Raw genomic sequence first — 19,536 nt, forward strand, 5'->3', positions numbered from 1 at the left:
AGTTCAACATAAAATTAGCATAAATTGGTGGGGGGAAATAATTCACAAAACAATAAAAAGTGACTTTAATCGGGTCATATTGAACTCAGCTGAACTGGTACAGATTGTTGCATTTGAATAGTGGGAAAAGTTGATGTTTTAAAGGTTCTTATACATGATAATACTGAATGTTATTTTTTTCTTCCAATTTTCCTCATTGTGGCAACTTTTGAGAAAAAAAAAGGAAAAATTGATTGTTAGACATGTTAATTATGTACACAACTAAATAGGTTTTTCATCTTTTTTCCCCTGATGCAGATTAGCGGCCCAACTAATCTCTTTAAGAAGACAAACTCTTGGATAACTTAATTCATTATAGGGACATTTGTTGTATATAGCCCCAGAGGACAACACTATAGGTTAGTTGGATGTAGAACTGGAAAGTTATCTCCTCAAAAAAAGAGAAGAAACAGCACAGCCTGTAACAATATTATCCAGTAGCAATCCATAATAAAGCACTTGATGCTATGATAACTCCTGTCAGGAGAGCAACCGAAAGCAACAATAACGGTGAGTATCTCAAGTGGTTCCACATATTTGACACTGCCCCCATGTGGCCTGGGGGAGGTTACATTCATCACCAAGTCTATTTGAAACAAAATGGACAGAAAAACCGCAAAAGCGAAGAAACACATTTGTCACAATGTTATCTAAAATCATTGTTCATTAATAGAAATGTACAAACAGACAGTGATACTTTGAATGTTGCGGCCTAAAGGAATTGTGGGACAAAAATACTGAGAGAATTTTACCAGTTTATTCATGACTGCCACTCAGGGGGTTCTTGCACTAAAATGGTTCCAGTGCTGGTTCAGAGTCAGAGCCTTGCCTCATTTAGAACAAGTTCTGCTTCAACCACCAAAGCCATGGCTCCGGCTCCGGCCCAGAACAAAAAAACAAACCAGTTCTTAGCTAGAACCAACTTAAAAGTGGTTCTGAACCAGCACTGGAACCAGTTTGGGTAAAATGGTGTATTAGGCACTTCTACTCTACTCTAACCCATGGTGCTAATGAGCAAACTTGTGTCATCTTTGTGCCAGTTTTCAATTTATCTCATAATTAGGAATTTCTTTGTGGTGGGTTTGTCCATTTGTGGTCATATTGTGTCTCTTAAGTTATGTTTCTAATAGTCATTTGGCTGTTTATTCATTTTTGCATCCCTGTCTAGTCTAGTAAAAATTCTGAGTTTTCCTTTCTGATAGCTGAGGTTGGTAAAAGAGGAAAAAAACTCAGTCAGCGAGCTGGCATTGTAACAGTGATAATGCTAATATTATAATCTTTGGTTGCTTCAGTTTAGGTTTTGGCTCTGAATTCTGCTTCGCCAGTGCAACTCATTTGGTAAATTAAGTGAAGGGTGTTTTGTTTTTTTGTTCTTTTACATATTGATTTTCTCAAAAGTTGGTCTGATGATCATCATCATATTAAATTCCAAATTCTCCTGAATCAGCAAAGAGTCAAACCTATTGTCACGTGAAGTTTTCAGCCTACACCCACATTCTGGTTCTGATTTCTGCTTGCATGAGTGCTTGCTGACTTTATGCAGTATGTCTTGTTGTTTAATACATGTAAGTATTTAAAATATTTACCATAGGTGTCAGTTTTCAGTGCATTGTGTATTAACCACAAATATTTTTTCTGTTTATCCCTCAGAAATGTCTGTAAGTCCCTTCAGATGTATGCTACAGTACAGTGGTGTTTTATCTAAACACATTATCAAACAAAACTTAATAAAATAAGAATTATAAATAAATGCTTAAATCTCACTTGTTCTTCAAAGATACGAGGGTCTGAAAGTTAGACCTTTTGACTGGTGAAAGGGTCTAACTTTCAGACACCCACCCCACCTCCACTACTTAGAAATATTGATGTCTAATGATTTATTTTTTTTCTTATCTTGCAACTATGGCCACTGCATTCATATTCAGCCAAAAAACAGCCAACCTTTCAGGCAAAAACAGCCAAATTCTAGAAGCTCTGTTGTTTTGGTTTGTCTTCCGGCGCTTAATCTCTCTTTTCTCAGACAGGGGGAGGTTGGCCTTTCCTTTCCATCCAGTTGGGGAATGCTAATGGAAACGGGGCAGAGCCAAGACAATTAGCACACAGCACAAGCAGACAAGTGCAAACAGCCTTAAAACACACCATGCTCCAGTGATTAACAGGAAACACACACTGAAAAACCTACACAATGAGACAGTTGTTTGGTGTAGCTTTTGTTTTGCAGACCTGCAGCGCCATCCAAGTAAGCTAAATTAATGGAGATAGAATGACAGACAAAAGGAGGTGGAGGAGTTTACCGACGCCAAGTCAGACTGAGGCGCTCTAACAGCCAACTGCAGCGAAAATAGGATTACAAGAAATGATTATATTTCTCAGTCACCAGGATGATACAGAAATATCCATTAAAAGTTCCACAAGGAGTCTGGACTCTTATCAACAAATCTTAGGTTTCCCCCCACATGATGCTTTGCCGGGGCTTTGATGCACACTCCCTTTACACCCATTCAGTGTCTGTTTTGCTATGGGTCTTTCTGCCTTCAGTATGTAAAGAACTTTAGGTAAAGGTTAAGGTGCCTGGTCCAGCCATTTCAGAACATTTTTGTAGAATTAGCTTTTGCAACACAACTTTGAGCCGTATTTTCTGTATCTTTCCCATCTGTGCTATGAAGCACTGTCCAACTGATTTAGCTGCATCTGAAAAAATCTGACCACGAAGTAACAAAGTATAGCTTCCTACACTTCAGAATTCATCAGTCAGTTCAACAGGCAGCCGTGCACTGCCTCCACATGTTTGACAGATGTTGTGTTTTTCTTGACCTGGTCCTTTTCTTTTTTCACCCTGGTTTAGGTTCATCTTCAACTCTCCAAAAGATTGCTAGAATTCTTTATTTACTTTATTTCCAGCTGAATCTAATCTTTAATATTATATGAAACCTTAAATGCATTGAAATTACATTTTTGTGCAGATCACATATCATTCACAAAAAAAAAAAAAAACTTCATGTCATGCCAAACTGAGGAGAAAATCTATGAAATAATAAAGACCAAACAGAGACTTCCAGCCAGAGACAACCATGGCTGAATGTAGATTATGAGACACAATGTTGAAATCATAGTCCCCACTGGGACAAAAACAGATGCATTGCTGCAAAAGTCTGATGATTAATGTAAGTCCAAGAGACCCTGTAAAATTAAGCAGGATCAGTGACTTAGTGTAATAACATTAGTATCAACCCTGGGTTTTCAGTGTCACATAGCTGGCTCACCTTCTTACTGCCGTGTTTTACCATGGCAACTTGTGCTGGAAGGCTAATGTGCACAGTTGCAATTTAGGTTTTGAGACAATATCAATACATGTTAATAAACCACCTCCATACAAATCAATTCCGTGTGAAGATGAGAAAATTCTGCATGGACAGTAAGTCTCTTCTTTCTCCCATCCCTCAGTGTGTCTAAACTGTTTGGCTTTCCCTGAGAAGCATCTTTATTAGAGATTTCTTCGTAAAAGGACATTTAAAATAGAGTCTGATGATGCTAAAGCTTGTTACTGTTTATGTAAAGAGATTTTAAGCTAACATTTTTTGTTTGTAACGGAGAAGGAAGTGACTGATAAGTGTAGTTAGTGGTTAGTTTGTTATGAGAGGAGGTATTCTCGGTACAAGAGTTTTCAAGAGCTTCTTAATGGTGCAGAGGGGCGCCCCTGCTCTGGTATCACTTAGCAGGTCGTTCCACCAATGGAATGAGAATAGTCTAGAGGGCTGCGTTTGTAGGGGTTGCCGCGCCAGACGATGTTCCTTGGAGGAACGAAGAGGGCGAGGGGTAACATGGGTCCATATAAGAGTGTTGAGGAAGGTGGGAGCAAACCCAGAAATCACTTTGTAGGGCTAGCATTAGGGATTTGAATTTGATGCAAGCAGTTACAGGTATACAGTGTAGCTAAATGACCAGAGGGGTGACGTGCTCTTTTTGGGAGATCAAAAACCAGACACTTTCTGGACCATCTGTAGCAGTTTTATCACACAAACAAATTAGGAGGGCTGTTTTAGAGATTGAGTTGGAGGTGATGCTCTCTTAGCCATGCAGATATGTCAGCAAGACAGTCAGAGATTCGCACCAAGACCGTGGAGTCGCCCAGTGGAAATGACAGATAGAGTTGGGTATCATCTATGAGGTGGTGTTCATGGCAAAGCGAAGAGGTCTTGGGGGACCCCTGTGTTAAGATGTCGATGTTTGTCCTGACCAGAACACTTTGAATGATCGCTCAGTGAGCTGGGATTCAAACCAAAAGACTGTTTTGCCTGTGATGCCCGTGTTCAAGAGTATAGATAAAAAGTTGACTATGTCAAATGCTGCTGATGGGTCAAGGAAGATGAGCACAGAGGATTGACCTGCAGCTCTGGCTTCTTTTAAGGCTTATGTCACAAAACAACAGAGCTGTTTTAGTGGAGTGACTACTTTTAAAAGCGGACTGGTATGGATCAAAGAGGTCATTCCGTGAGAGGAATTCTGTTTCTTCTTTGCAGACCGCCCTTTCGTCTTAGAGAGGACGAGAGAAGCGAGACCGGATGATAGTTTTTCACGTGAATGGGTGCAAGAGAAGGTTTGTAGCAGGGGTGTTACTCATGTCTGTTTGAAGGCTGTAGAAAATATTCCTGAGGCCAGTTAGGCATTAAAGGTCAGAGCCGTGGCTCGGAGGAGGTTCACTGGACCTAAAGCAATCTAGAGCGCATGTAGTAGGTTGGCTACATGTTAGGAGTTTGTAGGAGTGAAATGATGAGGTAGGACATCTGCATTTGGAGGTCGTTGCACCCTTAACCGGGGAGGATAGAGCACAGGGTAGTTCAATAAAGTTGGGGTACACCAAGAGGGACATGTCAGACTACTACATGTTGGAGGTTCGATAAGACCCTTGACCAGAGGAGACAGGTGATGCCCAAGCGGTTCGATGAACTGACTGCTCTACTTGCTAAAGTCTTACTATAATAGTTCTACAGGGCTATGATCTCACATTTTTTGTGAACATCATAACTTTTCTTAAAGGTTTGTAAGGGCAGGGTGAAGTGGGGATTTATTAAGCTGCTCCCTGCAATCTTGTTAACGAGGCCGCTCCATCCGTCACATTGGATCATAAATTTGTCATGAATTAACAGGCAAACAGAACACACCAAGACATAAGCCTGCTTATCATCGAAAAATGTACACTAGCATCACTGTTCATGCTAAAGAGCTAATGTAATAGTTTTGTTGAAATCCCTTCAAGTAAAGCTGAAGGTCTAAAATTCTTGGACTTGGCTGTAGCTCCCCATCCCTGATCAAGCAAAGAGCTTCTTCCATTTTAACTTTCCCTGCATTAAATCTAACTGCACATATTCTTTAGCTGATTGCAGATAATTCTGCTTGATGGCAGCAGCTGAAATGCAGTTAAAGCCTAATTGAGCAGCTCAATCACAATGAGCTTGCAGCCAGAATCCCTCTAAATGTGACTGTAATTGGCAGAACTTGACCATTTTAACATTTATAACAAGCTCCCATGGCTCCTTACATATGAAGAGCAGCTTTAGATCCAACTAATCAATCACAAGAGAGAAAGAGCAAGGCATTCATTGAGCAGGCAAACTGAGAAAGGGATTGCTCGAGTGAAATACAAAAAATAATGGAATCATCTGAAGATATGGACCTTTTGGTCCTTTGATCAACCTGCTCTGAAAAAACCTAACTTAAAAAAAAATGGATAACAACAAATTTAGAGAATCACATCAAAAACAAATTGTTCTTGTTGCTTCAGTTCATTCAGAAGAGAGTCAATGCTGCCTGCCCAGTTTTTTCTGATTGTATACTGCTGACAGAGTAAAACCCATTTCCCAGCCCTATGCTGATCAATAGCTCATATGCAGTTTGGCAGCGCTGCTTCAGATGCTTATCTGCCCGGGGGAATGGGCACTATCTGCACCAGCACACTTTAATCAGGCTGAGTTATTGGGATCCGTGGCACAGAGTGAACTGCAGGAATGAATGCACCCTCAGATACACGCACATGCGCGCGCACACAACGTGGCCAATAAATCACATTAATTGATCAAATGAAAAACAGAGAAAGAAATGGGCTCAGAAGTCTCTGGAACTGATGCAGCAGTGGAGCATCTGTGTTTGTGTCAAATGATAGCGACCAAAATTAACTGGCTGGAGTCCATCATGATCCATGTGCGTTTGATGTGCAACGTGACCCGGGCTGAACCAAAGATTAGACAAGGTGGCTGTTGACCAGATGGTTGTTGGTGTGATCAAAGTCTGTGGAGACAAATCAACCATGCTTTCTCCATTACTGCCATCAAAGAGTCTTTCAACAATATCGCTCAGATAAATATAAGAATATCCAGATATCTACAAACTTGATGGAAAATCAAGACAAGGCCGTTTTAATGTTTTGAATTTCAATTTTGCTCTCAATAGCCTGCATTTCCAGAGAAGTTACACCTTTGAAAACAAAATGATTTAACTCCTGAATTTAAGACAAAGAAGGGCAGGTTTCTTTGATTCAAGATTTTGCATTTGGAGGCAGATTTGTCCATTTGACCCACAGAAATTCTAACAGATGGCAATGATAAGAAACCTCTGAGGTGTCCAGTACAAAAATTTAACCTTTCATTTAAAAGAAAATACGAGCGAGAGCCTGCATATTCAACATTTAGTCACTTCTGAATATGAGATTGATAATACAAGATGACTTCAGGAAGGACTGAGCGCAAAAGGGAATTAATCATTTTGTCTTGCAACAGTATGGGTTCTCAGTATGCATAAGCAGAGTAGTTATATATACACACACACATACCCAGACAGTGATTTATTTCTAACGTAAGAGATGAAGTGGCTCAATTCAATTTTATGTCAAAAACCAAATAAGTCACTTGAAGAAACACTTGTGATTATCTAAAACCAGAGTTTTCATTGCAAAGAATGAATAAGTTTCCTTCCCCAAAGCAGCAGGCAGCTCCTGCAGGAAAGTATTCGCTAACGAAAACATTCTAACAAATCAGGCCAAATGGGGAACCACTGACCTCTTGTGGCGAAGTTGCACAATTGCAGTCTGCACACATTTGAAAGAAGCTGAGCTTCACATGCCGTTCACCAGAATAAACATGCATTTCAAATGAGGACTGAAATCAAGAGCCCATTTTATCAAACATTAAAAAAACATTTCTTTATTTTAAGAGTACGCATGACAGCCATTTAAAAGCAGCACAGCTTCATCTGCTCATCTTTTATACAAATAATTACTTAGTGATATAAACATGATAAACTCTGTACAACTTATGAAAATACACACACACATAGCCGCTAACTTTAACATTGTTTGAAAACTTATAAAACGTGTGGACGACTGTATAATTCACCAGTAAAAGTAACCAACTTCTCTTTAAAACACTTTCAGTTCTGTACTACACACACAGAGAGGGGGCTTACAGGTTACTCATGAATTAAGATTTTTTTTTTTTTTTAAAAAGAAAATGCCAAAGTTTACACAAATGCCATACTAAAATAAGTCATTAACGTGTTAATAACAAATGCCCACATTAAAGAACTCTTTTTGAACTGGGATTAAGTTTTTATTTCCAATATTTCATGGAAGACAGACTCAACTACACATAAATAATAAAACATATTTACAAGTGAATTATGTACACTGTGTCAGAGGGAAGTTTTCACCCTACTTTTGTCTTTACTGAGAGGCTAAAGCTTTCTCTAAGATGTCCATGTCAACCAGCGGCAGAGACGCCACTTCAAAAAACACCCTGAAAAACATGGAAGAATGTATTAACATCCAACAGCTCACAGTTAAAAAAATAAAAAATGACATGTTGTGGATTTAATCTGCAGACTTCAAAACAGGCTTTTACACAGGACTCACTTATGAGCGTATTTGTTCCTGATGGCTCTCAGTTTTTCGTCGGCAGGCGCTAAAAGCATCAGATAGAGCCGTCTGACCACGGGCGCCAAGTCCGACGTCTGATAACCAGAGTGGAAGTGCAGGATGGGGGACTGCAGGAGAGAAACCAGATGGGCATTTGTTGCTCACACACAGACACAGACTTTCAGTTTAACTAATAGAACTTATGGTTCACAAGACAGAGCTGTAGCCTGGACTCAAGATTAGGGCTGCAGTGATACACTAATCTCACGATACGATACGATACTCAGCCAACGATTCCATTTTACACGATTCAAATTCTATATGATTTATATGATTTTATATGATTTTTATGATTCTATATGACACATCATTTTCTGAAAGATTTTAAAGGGACAGTGTGATTTGACATGAGTCGTCACCGATTGGACTGGTGGTCGGTCCTTTGAACCGGAAGGACAACACCGCCAGACAAACAGAAACAAACAAACATGTCACATCGTTTTGCATTATGTTAATGTTCTGTGTTTTCACTAATTGTAAGGTTTGACTTTTCAATAAAGTTTGCTAAAAAAAAAAAATTTAATTTAAAATAATGAATAAATAAATACAAACAAAATTCCGTGTGAAACAAAATATGGATATTTATTGTGGTATTGATAAAATCGCTCAGCCCAACTCAAGATTCAGTTCAAACAGTTAAGATCTGGGTATGGTCACAGTCCACATCAGTTTAAACGGCCCCCTTAAACGGTGGAGAAAAGAAGAGGCCTTCTCAAGTGGAGCAAATTAACATTAACTTTTCTGCCACAAACACAGAAGGGATGGGGGAGGTTTCTTCATGTAGAGCCCAAAATTCAACCAATTCTGTGTAGACCACCAAAGCACCAACCAGAACAAAGAGCTGAGTGGAGAAATTAGACTTAAGTTCCAAAACATTTAGACATTTTTTCCCCTCCTAAATGTCACATTTTCCTAACAGGTTGTCTCTAAAAGTGTGCTGGCGCTTCCCGAAGCATCCACCAGCTTTACCTCTGGACAAGTGGCAGCGAAACGACCCCACAGAGGAGAAACTTTTCTATACTTCCTACTGCTGTTAGAAACATAAGCTCCATCTTCCGATCATGTACCCACCCATCCTCCCAGGTCTTTGGTGATCAGCGCCATCAGCAGGCAGGCCGAGGCCAGCAGTGAGCCTCGCTCCGACATCAGGTCCACCTCCATGAGACTCATCTCGCAGAAGTAGCGAGCCAGAGTCAGCGTGTCCATGCTGGCACTCGCACACTGCAGAGAGGGGAGGGAGCAAACACTTTGGTGAGAAACGGCAGAGCTGAAGAGCCCCCATGATGGCCCTGCAGCTGGCAACAAGGTGCAATGTTTGTTCACACACACCTTGGCATAGCGTCTGAGAAACCGGTATGGGATGGGGATGTTGATGTCAAACGACAGCGTCTGCAGGATGCTGGCCTCCATGGAGATGAGCTCCTCCCTTTTGTATGCATCGTCGCAAATGTAAAGGAAGTCGTCGACACAAGGCGGGCTGCGCTCCTGCAAACAAACAAGCAAGCAAATGTTAGAGGATGAGTAAGTGTTTGGATGAAAGCGGAGTCGGCTCCTCTGTGAGATTCTCATCCTCATCCTAAATCCTCAGCTTTTTTCATCAAGTGCTACAAAATTAAACCCCGACAAAACCGAAAAAATGTGAGCTCTGAAGGTGGTGCGTCCTCACCTCAAACTTGGAGGCTATGAGCATGGTGGTGGAGCCGACGAGCTGCAGCATCTCCTTGTGGACGGGGGTTTTGGACAGGTAGTGGTCTGTCATCTTAACAGCCAGGTAGAGGGTCTCGTGGTACAGCTCGAAGTTTTCCTACACAAACACGCATCACATGGGGGCCCGTTCAGCCTCAGATAAGGAAAAAAAGACCACCGAAATGCTATGAAAGATCAGCTCCCACCAGCGGAACTCACCTGCACTTCAACCAGCCAGTCCACTAGGATCGCCCTCATCTCTGGGTTTAGACTCGGCTGCTTGGGCATGTAGTTACAGAGGACAAACTTCTCCTGCAGACAACCAATCAGAGCAAAGATGAAAATACAGATGACCTTTACATTTGCTGCAAGTCTGTGAAGTGGCCTTTTTAGAAGCAATAAAGGGTAAAAAGCTATTTGAAGTCCTCAAAACAAAATAAAAGGAGGTTCAGCATCATGAAAAAAACACCTCAGTGTGGCTCACCTCTCTCTGCTTGAGATAGTCAAAGATGTCCTTCGCATACTCTGGACACATGTAAGTGTCCTCGGAGTTCTCAGAGTCGATGTCGAACTCTTTTGGGATCTACATGGATGGAGGAAACAGAAATTAGACTTACGTTCTGAAACATTTACGCCGCCCTCCCTTTTCTTTTAAATGTCACATTTTCCTTACAGGTCGTCTCTGAAGGTGTGCCGGCACTTCCCGGGCAGCAGGGGGCGAAGCATCTACCAGCTTTTCCACTGGAGCCACGACATCCCTCTGCGGCTCTTCCTCCTTCTCCTCCGTATCAGTCGTCTCCTTCTCAGCCGTCGTTCCCTCAGAGCTCACCGACGATGACCTGCAGGGGGCGAGAGGCTGAGAATTAAAGCCACCTGCCACCAGCTGGAGAGCCACAACACAAGGAAATCAAATCTGAGAATGTTACAAATGATTCACTTTTCCAGGTTGACTTGATTCTTTGCCGGCACAGAGTTTGTGGAGTTTGTTTTCTTTGCTGCCTTCTTCCCGGCCTCCTTCTTCCTCCCAGGGAGGCTGATCTGAACCTTATGAGCCTGGGAACGTAGGTGGGATAAAGATTTTAAAATAACAGAGTGTGTCTGAAATGATACAGTCATTTCTAAATTCCTCTCTTGACCACCCAAGGGTCAAAATGGGCTCCGTTACATCAGAGAGATGCACGTTTTGAAAAAAAATTCAATCAAAATCAAGCTGGTGAAGATGTTTGAAACTGAAAAGGTCTCAGGCACCAGTCTGATGAAGGAGATTCTGCAACCAGCTTTAAATAATGAACACATTAGAGTCCAAGTAATTCATTCAGAAATTTACAAGGAAACAACACATTTCACACGTGCTGCTTAAAACACTTTTAAAGACTGACTGGGAAGTGGAGTGGGACTGTTAGACAAATGGGTCTTAAAATCAAAGTTCAAAGATGCAGTGGAGTTTAAGTTAAGAAGGAATCTAAAGTCTGAGGAATGCTAATTCAAGAACATCTTAAATGCTGTTGGAAAAAAAAAAAGTAGCTTAAAACACGTTAAAATGCTGGGGAATAAATGGTGTTTTCGGACTGCACTTTTTCCATTGATATTCTCCTCAGGATTTTATGGGCAAGTCCATAAATCACAAAAGTCCATGATACAGACGCACTGTGCTCTGGAATGTTATAAGCAGACATGCTACGATACATTAGCCTCAGACTACCACAGCAGTGGACTGGGGAAAAGAAATTGCTCAGGAACTTAGTCCTGGTCAGCTTACTGACTGGGGAGGAGTGCTGTGTGCCATGTTGCTATGATATACGACTGAGGACCATAACAAGAGTACGACAATGTCTGTAAATATCCAAATGTTAGCATTTAGGAAGATTAGAGGCCTTTAAAAGGTTACACCTATTTAGTCTTTAAAGTACTGCTCAGGGCCATACTTTACTATTAAACAAAGTAGGCATACATGTTGGGGGGCAAGCAAAGAACAGCTGGAACTCAGACAGATGTTACACAAGGATGAGTTTTAGGCCCATCTTTTTCTAAGCTAATTAAACTAATGTCTGTGCAACTGTTAGCCATGCTACCTCTGTGGATATCACTAAAATGCAAACAAGCCAAATTAGCCCTTCCCTAACCAACGATGTCACAACACTGGTGCTCTACATCGACTGCCATTTCACTTTGACTGGTACCCTCTTTCCTTCCATCTGTCTCACCCTTCATGCCACGGCCAACTTGCACTGAAGTTGTGACAGGTCTTAATGAGCATTTACCGAGTTACGCATCACGGAGTAGTTTTGCAAAGAGCCAGCAACACACCGTGGTGGTTTCAGAGCTTCACACCCACTCAGAGAAACACAGTTTCAGAGGTAACCGCGGTGGGTGGAGGACTCTGGATTTCTGTTTTTGTTTTGTTTGCAGAGCCACAATGATGGAAAGCCGAGGGCCACCGCCAACATCTGCCCCCTTTTTTCACCTGGTACCTTTACAAACTTTTACCAAAGACATGAAATAATTGAACCACACATCAATAGTTTCAGTGGAACCATTTACACAGCTGCAGCCCATTAGGCACAACTATTCATTCTGCCTCAGTTTCCTGTGGTGCAACTTCAGTACTCCTGCAGCCTCTCAGCTGCCATTTATCAACAGTGACACTGGCTTAGAGGACAGAACCTCTTTAAACATTTAAACATTTAATTTTGTAGTGGACACTGAAGCATTACAAATACAGCATGAACGGAGGCCAAATGAAGAGTCAGAAACAAGTGTCAATTTATGGGTACAACATTTCAGGTTTTACATTTTCAGATGCTGTAACAGTATCATCTTGATCAAAATCAAGGATATTTCACTGAGGTATTAAACACACACTATGATATGGTGCTGCATCTCTGAAGCATGTTTAGACCAGCAGCTTTCACACAGTCTGAAATCACTGCACAGACTGTGTCTGTTGGTCGTCTGAAAGGTGAGGTTTGTCAGATTGAACTGCAGTTACAAAAATCAGGATTTTATTAGAGCAGAGCTCGCCTGGAAATGCCCTATCCAACCACAAGTTGACACATTTTCTTAATGTGTCAACTTCCCAGAGGAATTAGGCAATAAAGTATATGCAGAGTGAGACAGTGGCTGCAAAAATCTCATCTCCAGCTCCAAATTCAGACAGCTAGAACCTGCAGAATCCAGCTCACCCTCCCAAACTGCATCCTACAATTAAGCACTTACATTGGTGATGTCGATAAAAGCGGTCCTCTTCTTTGGCGCTCCATGGGGAGGGGAGGACGACCTCTTCACCTGTAGGCCTTCCTCCTAAAACACACACACAAACACCAAAAACAAAATGCACACGTATTTAATTAAAAAAAAAAAAAACATGCGCTCATATTGTGCATGCCGCGGATAGAAGAAAAGATGTACTGCGTCGGTGCAAAATAACATGCAGTTGAACCTTTATGAGGAACGACCGGCTGCTGCACTGTGTTTGGTGACCAGTTACATGCTGGGATTTAACCGGCCTACACAATAATTTGAAAAACTCGTCACCTCGCTCCTTTTTACCTGGTTTTCAGTCCCTGCTGCATTCAGCTTGGCTCGCCTGCTCCCAGCGGCGGCTGTGGATTTCTTTCCCCTCGTTAAAGGCATGCCTGGCTTCTTCACGTAAACAACTCTCGTAGCGCCGTGGTCTATAACACACACGAAAAAAAAAAATGCCGCGCTGCTTTTAGAAACTAAGTTGAGCGGCTCAACGTGCAATAGTTTGTGCAAATTAATGAAAAAGGACAATGCAGTACGCACAGTTTAACGTTGCTCGGGTGGGGTTAACTTACGTGAACGGGATCTGTGATCGAAATGTAACTGTCATGCTAATGTTTTGTTTTACCTGACTGTGTATTCCCTTCTTGCGTAATCCAGTTTATGTTTCAAAAAGGTTTTTTTTTTTAAAAGGCGCCTGTATCGGTAATAAAAATCCCAAAGTGGCTAAGTTGTTTCGTAGAGGAGAGCGCAAACAAAAGTCTTTCAGCTGAGAATCTAAATCTCCAGCGTCTCATTCCTATTGGCTGGAATTTGAGCCGGAGCGACCAATCAAAAAGTCGCTAAGGATGCAGTTTGTGAGGGAGTGTTGGTTTCATATAACGGCTCCGTCCGGTAAGCCAACGTGAGAAATAATGACACATTAAGCAGAGGCTGTCTAAACAATTAATCACATTTTAGAAACATTGCATTTATAAATGTAGTACTTTATGTAAACGCCAGTAGAACCCATGCCAAAGATGACTTAATTTAAAAACATATCTCCACCCATCTCATAATATTGATTTCCAATAACATCCAACTAACCATGAAAGGGAGGGAGCATTTCAGATTTCAAACCTCCTGGCAACCAATAGAAATTTAGGCACTGACTGAGGCACGTTTTGATGTTTTCTCCAAGAGCAATGCAGCCAAGCCTGCTTGTTATGAGCTACGTTATGGGGAAAATGAACACTTGTATCCATCTGTCAACATAAACACGATCTGTTAAATGCATGGATACTTGCATACTGCAAATATGTATAGAACTGACCACAGCAGGTTATATTTCTTTAGGAGCGAATCATTTTTGATATGATCATTATTTCAGTACACAGGTCGTGTGGAATATTACTAAGAATTAGCTTTTTTTTAAGGAGATTTTGTTATTACAGGAGAATAGTAGCTGATGTTTGAATTGGCACACAATTTTTGTTCCTCTTAGCTTGAATTGGACACCCTAACAAGGTACACAATAAATACGTCCTGGATGCTCATATTTAATCATCACTGGTTTAGGGTTAAGCACTTTTGCATTAGTGTGGGAAAAAAACAATTGGGTTAGTCTGAGCTAAACCAGACTCTGTACAAAATTATTTTGATTATAAAAATATGAAAATGAAATGGAAAAAACACTTAATCTATTTAGAGAATTTATTTATTATCATATTGTTGGAGGATTGTTTCATGAATTTCACTTTCATTTTAAATAAAACAATCACCAGTTTTCACTCTGTATTGTTTTGACTGCTGGCAGGAAGAACCTCCTGCACCTCTCTGTGTTGCAGTCACTGAAGAAGCCTTCCACTGATCGCACTCCGTTGTTTAAATACAGTGTTAACATCGAGGTTGGGCAGTGTTGTTCTTTGTGTTCTTTAACTTGTGCAGCCCTACCTTTTACAATCAGATCCACAGGCTCTAGAGCAGTCCCCAGCACAGAGCCAGTCCTCTTTATCAGTTTGTTCAGCTTCTTTGAGTCTCTGGCTCTGATGCTGCTGCCCCAACAGATGGCATCAATGAAGATTATACTCTTCACCACAAATTTATAGAAAATATGCAACATCTTGGTGCAAACACTGACGGACCATTTCCTTAAGAAGTACAGTGTTGTATGTCCTTTATTGACAGCCTTGGTGTTGCATTTCTGGTCCAGTCTGCTGTCCAGGTATCTGTATTCCTCAACCACCTCAATCTCTTCTCATAGGATGGAGACAGTGTGTGGCCTTTTCCTGGTCCTCCAATAATCTCTGGTTTTGTTTGTGTTCAAGATTGCACAATTGATTCCCACACAATTCCCACAACAATTGCTGAGTCATCAGAGTATTTCTGGAGATGACAGCACTCTCAGTTGTACTGAAAGTCTGGGGTGTACAGAGTGAAGAGATATGATGAGAGTATAGGCCCCTGTGGTGCTGCTGGCCACCTTCTTAACCCACACAACCCTTCAGCCTCACAAACGGGGGTCTGTTCTACAGTAGTCAATAAGTCAAGTAGTTGTGAAAACATCCACTTTCATTTTCTGCAGCCTCTTACATAACATTACAGGCTGAATTCTGTTGAAAGCGTTGTAAAACTCAAAGAACATAATCCTCACCATGCTGCGTGCTCTTGTCCAGATGAGAGTGGGGTCACTGAAGCAGGTAAATTATGACATCTGCAACACCAAACCCAGACAGCAGTCTCTCCAGAATTTCCATGATATGGAATTTTAAGTCAACTGGTCTGTAGTCATTGAGGGCAGATGCATGAGATTTTCAAGGTACAGGAACAGGACAGAATTGTCTTCCACAACACTTGAACTTTCACCTGACAGGCTTGAGGGGGCAGCACAGGAGGTCTCATTGTGTCCTATTGTGAAGGAGATGTTGGTGAGGCTGTGTTAAGATATATGATTCAGATGCATGAGGACATTATGGAGGTGTGACAGGGAGGATGTGGGTATAGGTAGGGTTTAAGGTCTGTGCTGGCAGGGGGCAGCTATGCATTAAGCATTTGTTATGCAGTTGGGTTTCAAATCACTCCTATTTGTACTTGCAGAACTAGACTATAAGGGGCCTAAGTACAATGCACATGCTCATAAGATCCAGCATCTTTTTGTAAAGAGTAAGTGTATCTTAATTCATTTGAATTCCTCTTAAAGCTGCTCCTTTTCACAACTTTATTCACTTATTTATCACTTTCTTTGTCAGACAACTAATTGCCTCAGAAATTTTTACTAAAAACAGTCCATCTGGACTATGTGTCAACACATGGTCACTTACAGCATTTCCAGACTGTTGCTCTGCTTTTATAAAATCCTGACTTTGTAACTTGAATGGCAAAAATCACCATTCAAGCGAATGAAAGACTATGGCTACGCAGTGAAGTCCGCTGTACCTACATGTACAATGTTCTCCTACAGAAAAAGTTAGAAGTGGCTCAATGTCTTGGGCTCTCAGTTTGAAGAGTCAGGTAGGATTCCTGACAAAGACACAAAGTTGCCCAGAAGAGGGTCAACAGGAAGGTGCATTTTTACCATCTTAAAATTTCTCAAACTTAAAGCCAAGCAAATGTCTGATGGACTGTGTTGCAACATGGACATACTTTGATAGAGAAGGTCGAAAGCAAGCAAACAAGTCAGACCCAACTCCAAACGGACTGATCTGCAGCAGAATACATTGAGCATGGAGCATCATGGACTTCCTTCAATTGAGAAAACATAAACAAAATAAATGTCATGTAGTAGTTGCATAGTGTAAAAATCCTTGACATGGAGTCCACTCAAGCCACTGTGAAAATATCTGAGGTTTGAGCTGTTTGACCCGTTGAAAATGGGCTCTACTGATGGCTCTCTTCTGAGCAGCTGTTAGCTTAGCTCGCCCGATCAGGAATCTTTGAGTACTTTAACTGTAGTCTACTGCTGGTAAGATAGTGACCGTGATAGTGCATAATCCTACTTTAACTCAATAAAGTAGAATGAAACAGAAAAAAACTAAATGTCCCCACTATATAGGAAATTATGGGGAAAGCAGTCAAATCAGTCAATGCTACATTTCAACAATATGTTCCTTGTGTCAGGCAGCTTATGCATGTATTTATGAAATTCCATTAGGCAATCACACAACACTGAAATGACTCTTAAAATCTATTAAAATGATCACGTTGAGCAATAAGCTCACTGATACAAAGATAGTTATTTCCTGAACTGGAGGGGAAAGAGCACAGCAGGCCTACTGGGGCTCACAACATGGAGTTACTGCAGCAACAGTTTGGATAATAAACAGTCGTAAAATTCTTGATGACGTTCATGCACCCAGAGGGCAGGATTTAGGATGGACAGTGGGGGATGCTGGCAGCTAAAGTTCACCCATTGCCAGGAGCTTGGGATCTAATTCTTGTCTTAGTCACAGGAACTGAGGCCATAAAGTGTTTCAGTCTTATTGAGAGAATGAGGAAATATTAGCTTAATTCAATCTAATTCTCCTTCAACCTGGGGAACAGAGTCTTTATGTAATTTCTGGGTTAACCTTCCAAATGCATAATTTCCTCTGTAGGCACAGCATTATGAGCAAACATTCCATGGTTTTTGTTTCATCCCAGACAAAAACATTTGCCCCCTCATTCAATGTATTTCAACAGGATATTCCAAAGCACCTTTGAGGCCGGCAGTTCACGCAGTGCAGTCTGGCATCTCATGAAGACTACCGAGAGATATCATCTCACATCAATCCTTTTTCTTCCCTCCCAAGGGTGGCTCATTCGGGCCAAAAAGCTTTCACTTGAAAGAAGCTTCTTCCAGATTCTTTGTGTCTCCATCAGAGCTGCTCGGAATAGTTTAATCATTTTTCAGATTGGTTGAAGCTGCTAAGAAATCCAAATGGGTGGGGTTTGGATGCTACACCCGGGGTCAATGAGGTAATATTTCACGGCGAGTTACCCAAAACCAATCAGATTGCACGACTGCCAGAATAGCCAGTTTTGGAATGTACAAATTGAGGATCTAAATCTCCCAGCAGATTTTTCTCTATCATGCTTCTTTTTTTTCTCTTCACTACAGCCTGAAGGGAACCATTGTGCTGTTTACTCACCTACAGTTACTGGATATAAGACTTTCTGTTACTTGTGACCTTTAGAAATTGCTGACCAGTAATGAATAATTCCATTACCTATGTATGGAAATATTCAGGTAATTTCTCGTGCAGAAATCCTAATGTTTATGTCACTCAAACTTCTCAAATGTGACAATTTGCTCCTCGATCTCTGAGGTATTCCTCCACCAGTCCAGAGGGAACATTTATCAGGTTCTCTGACTGTCAGTAAACTTTGTGGAGAGTTTGGAGCATTGTCACAAGAAGAACATTCAAAATTCTGGTGCAGATTTAGATCATTTTATCCAAAACTGCCAGCTAAGCCTTTGACTTTGGTGGAGTAGTCTCTGAGTGATATATTCTTTTTTTTTCTTTAAACACAGAGATGGTTTATTTTACAAAAAGACACACAGAAAATACACTGGTTTTATCACACTCTCAATGTTCTTCCTTGTATTCAGTGAGTCACACCTTTTTGTCTGTTTTGCATATAAAGGCTCTACAAAGTTACAAATCCCAAAGTCCTCACCAGAGGGCGAGAGTTGTTGTTGCAGCTAGCTAAAAGCCTTGTTTGTTCTCTTGGCTCTTCTTCCTTTTCCAGATTACATCACCACAAAACACATTTGCTTAAATTTGATTAGAAGCTAGTTTGGCCTGTCTTTCCAGAATTCGTTCTGCTCTAATGAATTCCTGTTTTTAGAACCACAGTGTCATCTGACAAAATCATTGTTCAGGTAACTGTAAGGGTGACATATAATGGAAAAATATTTTCTGATCTTAGGAGCATATATTCGGTTGTCTGAAGCTGACAGCAAGTGGTAAAACTCTCCAAAACACAACCATGGCATTTTTTTTTTTTAGTTCCCCTTTGTTTGAAAGTTCCTCATCAAGGGAGCCAATCCGATTTTCATTTCAAAAGTACATCACTCGTTAAGTCCTCCTCTGCTAAGCCTCAACCTCTGAGCCCTGCCCACTCGCATCCAACCTGCTAGACCGGTGACGCCAGCTCCTCGAGGAAATGTTCTGTTGTTAGCTGTACCGAGGAGCATGCATCTCACAGCTACTCTCACATAAGGCAAATGTAAGTATCTGAGAAATCATTCTCCTAGGTTAATTTATTTATTGTTCAGTAGTAGCTAACACTAAAGTCTTAAGTAACAAATATGATGTACATCAACTTCTAAGAATTTTTTGCTACTTACTTTGTTACTTTTTGAAAGATTAACATTATCATTACCATTCATGATTAAACTCAATGTATCGCTCTTGGTGTGTTAACTTTACCTTGTCAGCATGTTTCTGAAATAGATGTAGCACTTGCTAAGACTCCACCCTGAAAACAGACAGAGAGCTCAGAGACAAGTTGCACTTAAACCAAAAGGTATTCAATTTGGTTTTAAAGTAAACTTTATTTCTATTTTTCATAAAAGCATATACAACAAGAATCTTTGATTATCCAACCATGATCTATATTCAAGTTCCACTGACATACAATCC

General features: G+C 40.9%; 1 protein-coding gene across 1 annotated transcript; it reads right to left on the minus strand.

The window, feature by feature from the left end:
• Positions 1-7,225: 7,225 nt before the first annotated feature.
• ccnb3 (cyclin B3) lies at positions 7,226-13,594 on the minus strand. The gene is made up of 12 exons (XM_072376538.1): positions 13,563-13,594; positions 13,241-13,365; positions 12,908-12,991; positions 10,629-10,744; positions 10,365-10,530; positions 10,176-10,274; positions 9,911-10,003; positions 9,672-9,809; positions 9,335-9,490; positions 9,077-9,226; positions 7,943-8,073; positions 7,226-7,826 (listed from the first exon to the last, which is right to left on the minus strand). The coding sequence occupies exons 2-12, from the start codon at positions 13,322-13,324 to the stop codon at positions 7,754-7,756; spliced, it is 1,290 nt and encodes a 429-aa protein (XP_072232639.1). The 5' UTR covers positions 13,325-13,365; positions 13,563-13,594; the 3' UTR covers positions 7,226-7,753.
• Positions 13,595-19,536: the final 5,942 nt, after the last annotated feature.

This window comes from Leuresthes tenuis, unplaced genomic scaffold (assembly GCF_036924035.1).
Source record: "Leuresthes tenuis unplaced genomic scaffold, fLeuTen1.0.hap1 SCAF_22, whole genome shotgun sequence".
In the NCBI taxonomy this organism is placed as follows: Eukaryota; Metazoa; Chordata; class Actinopteri; order Atheriniformes; family Atherinopsidae; genus Leuresthes; species Leuresthes tenuis.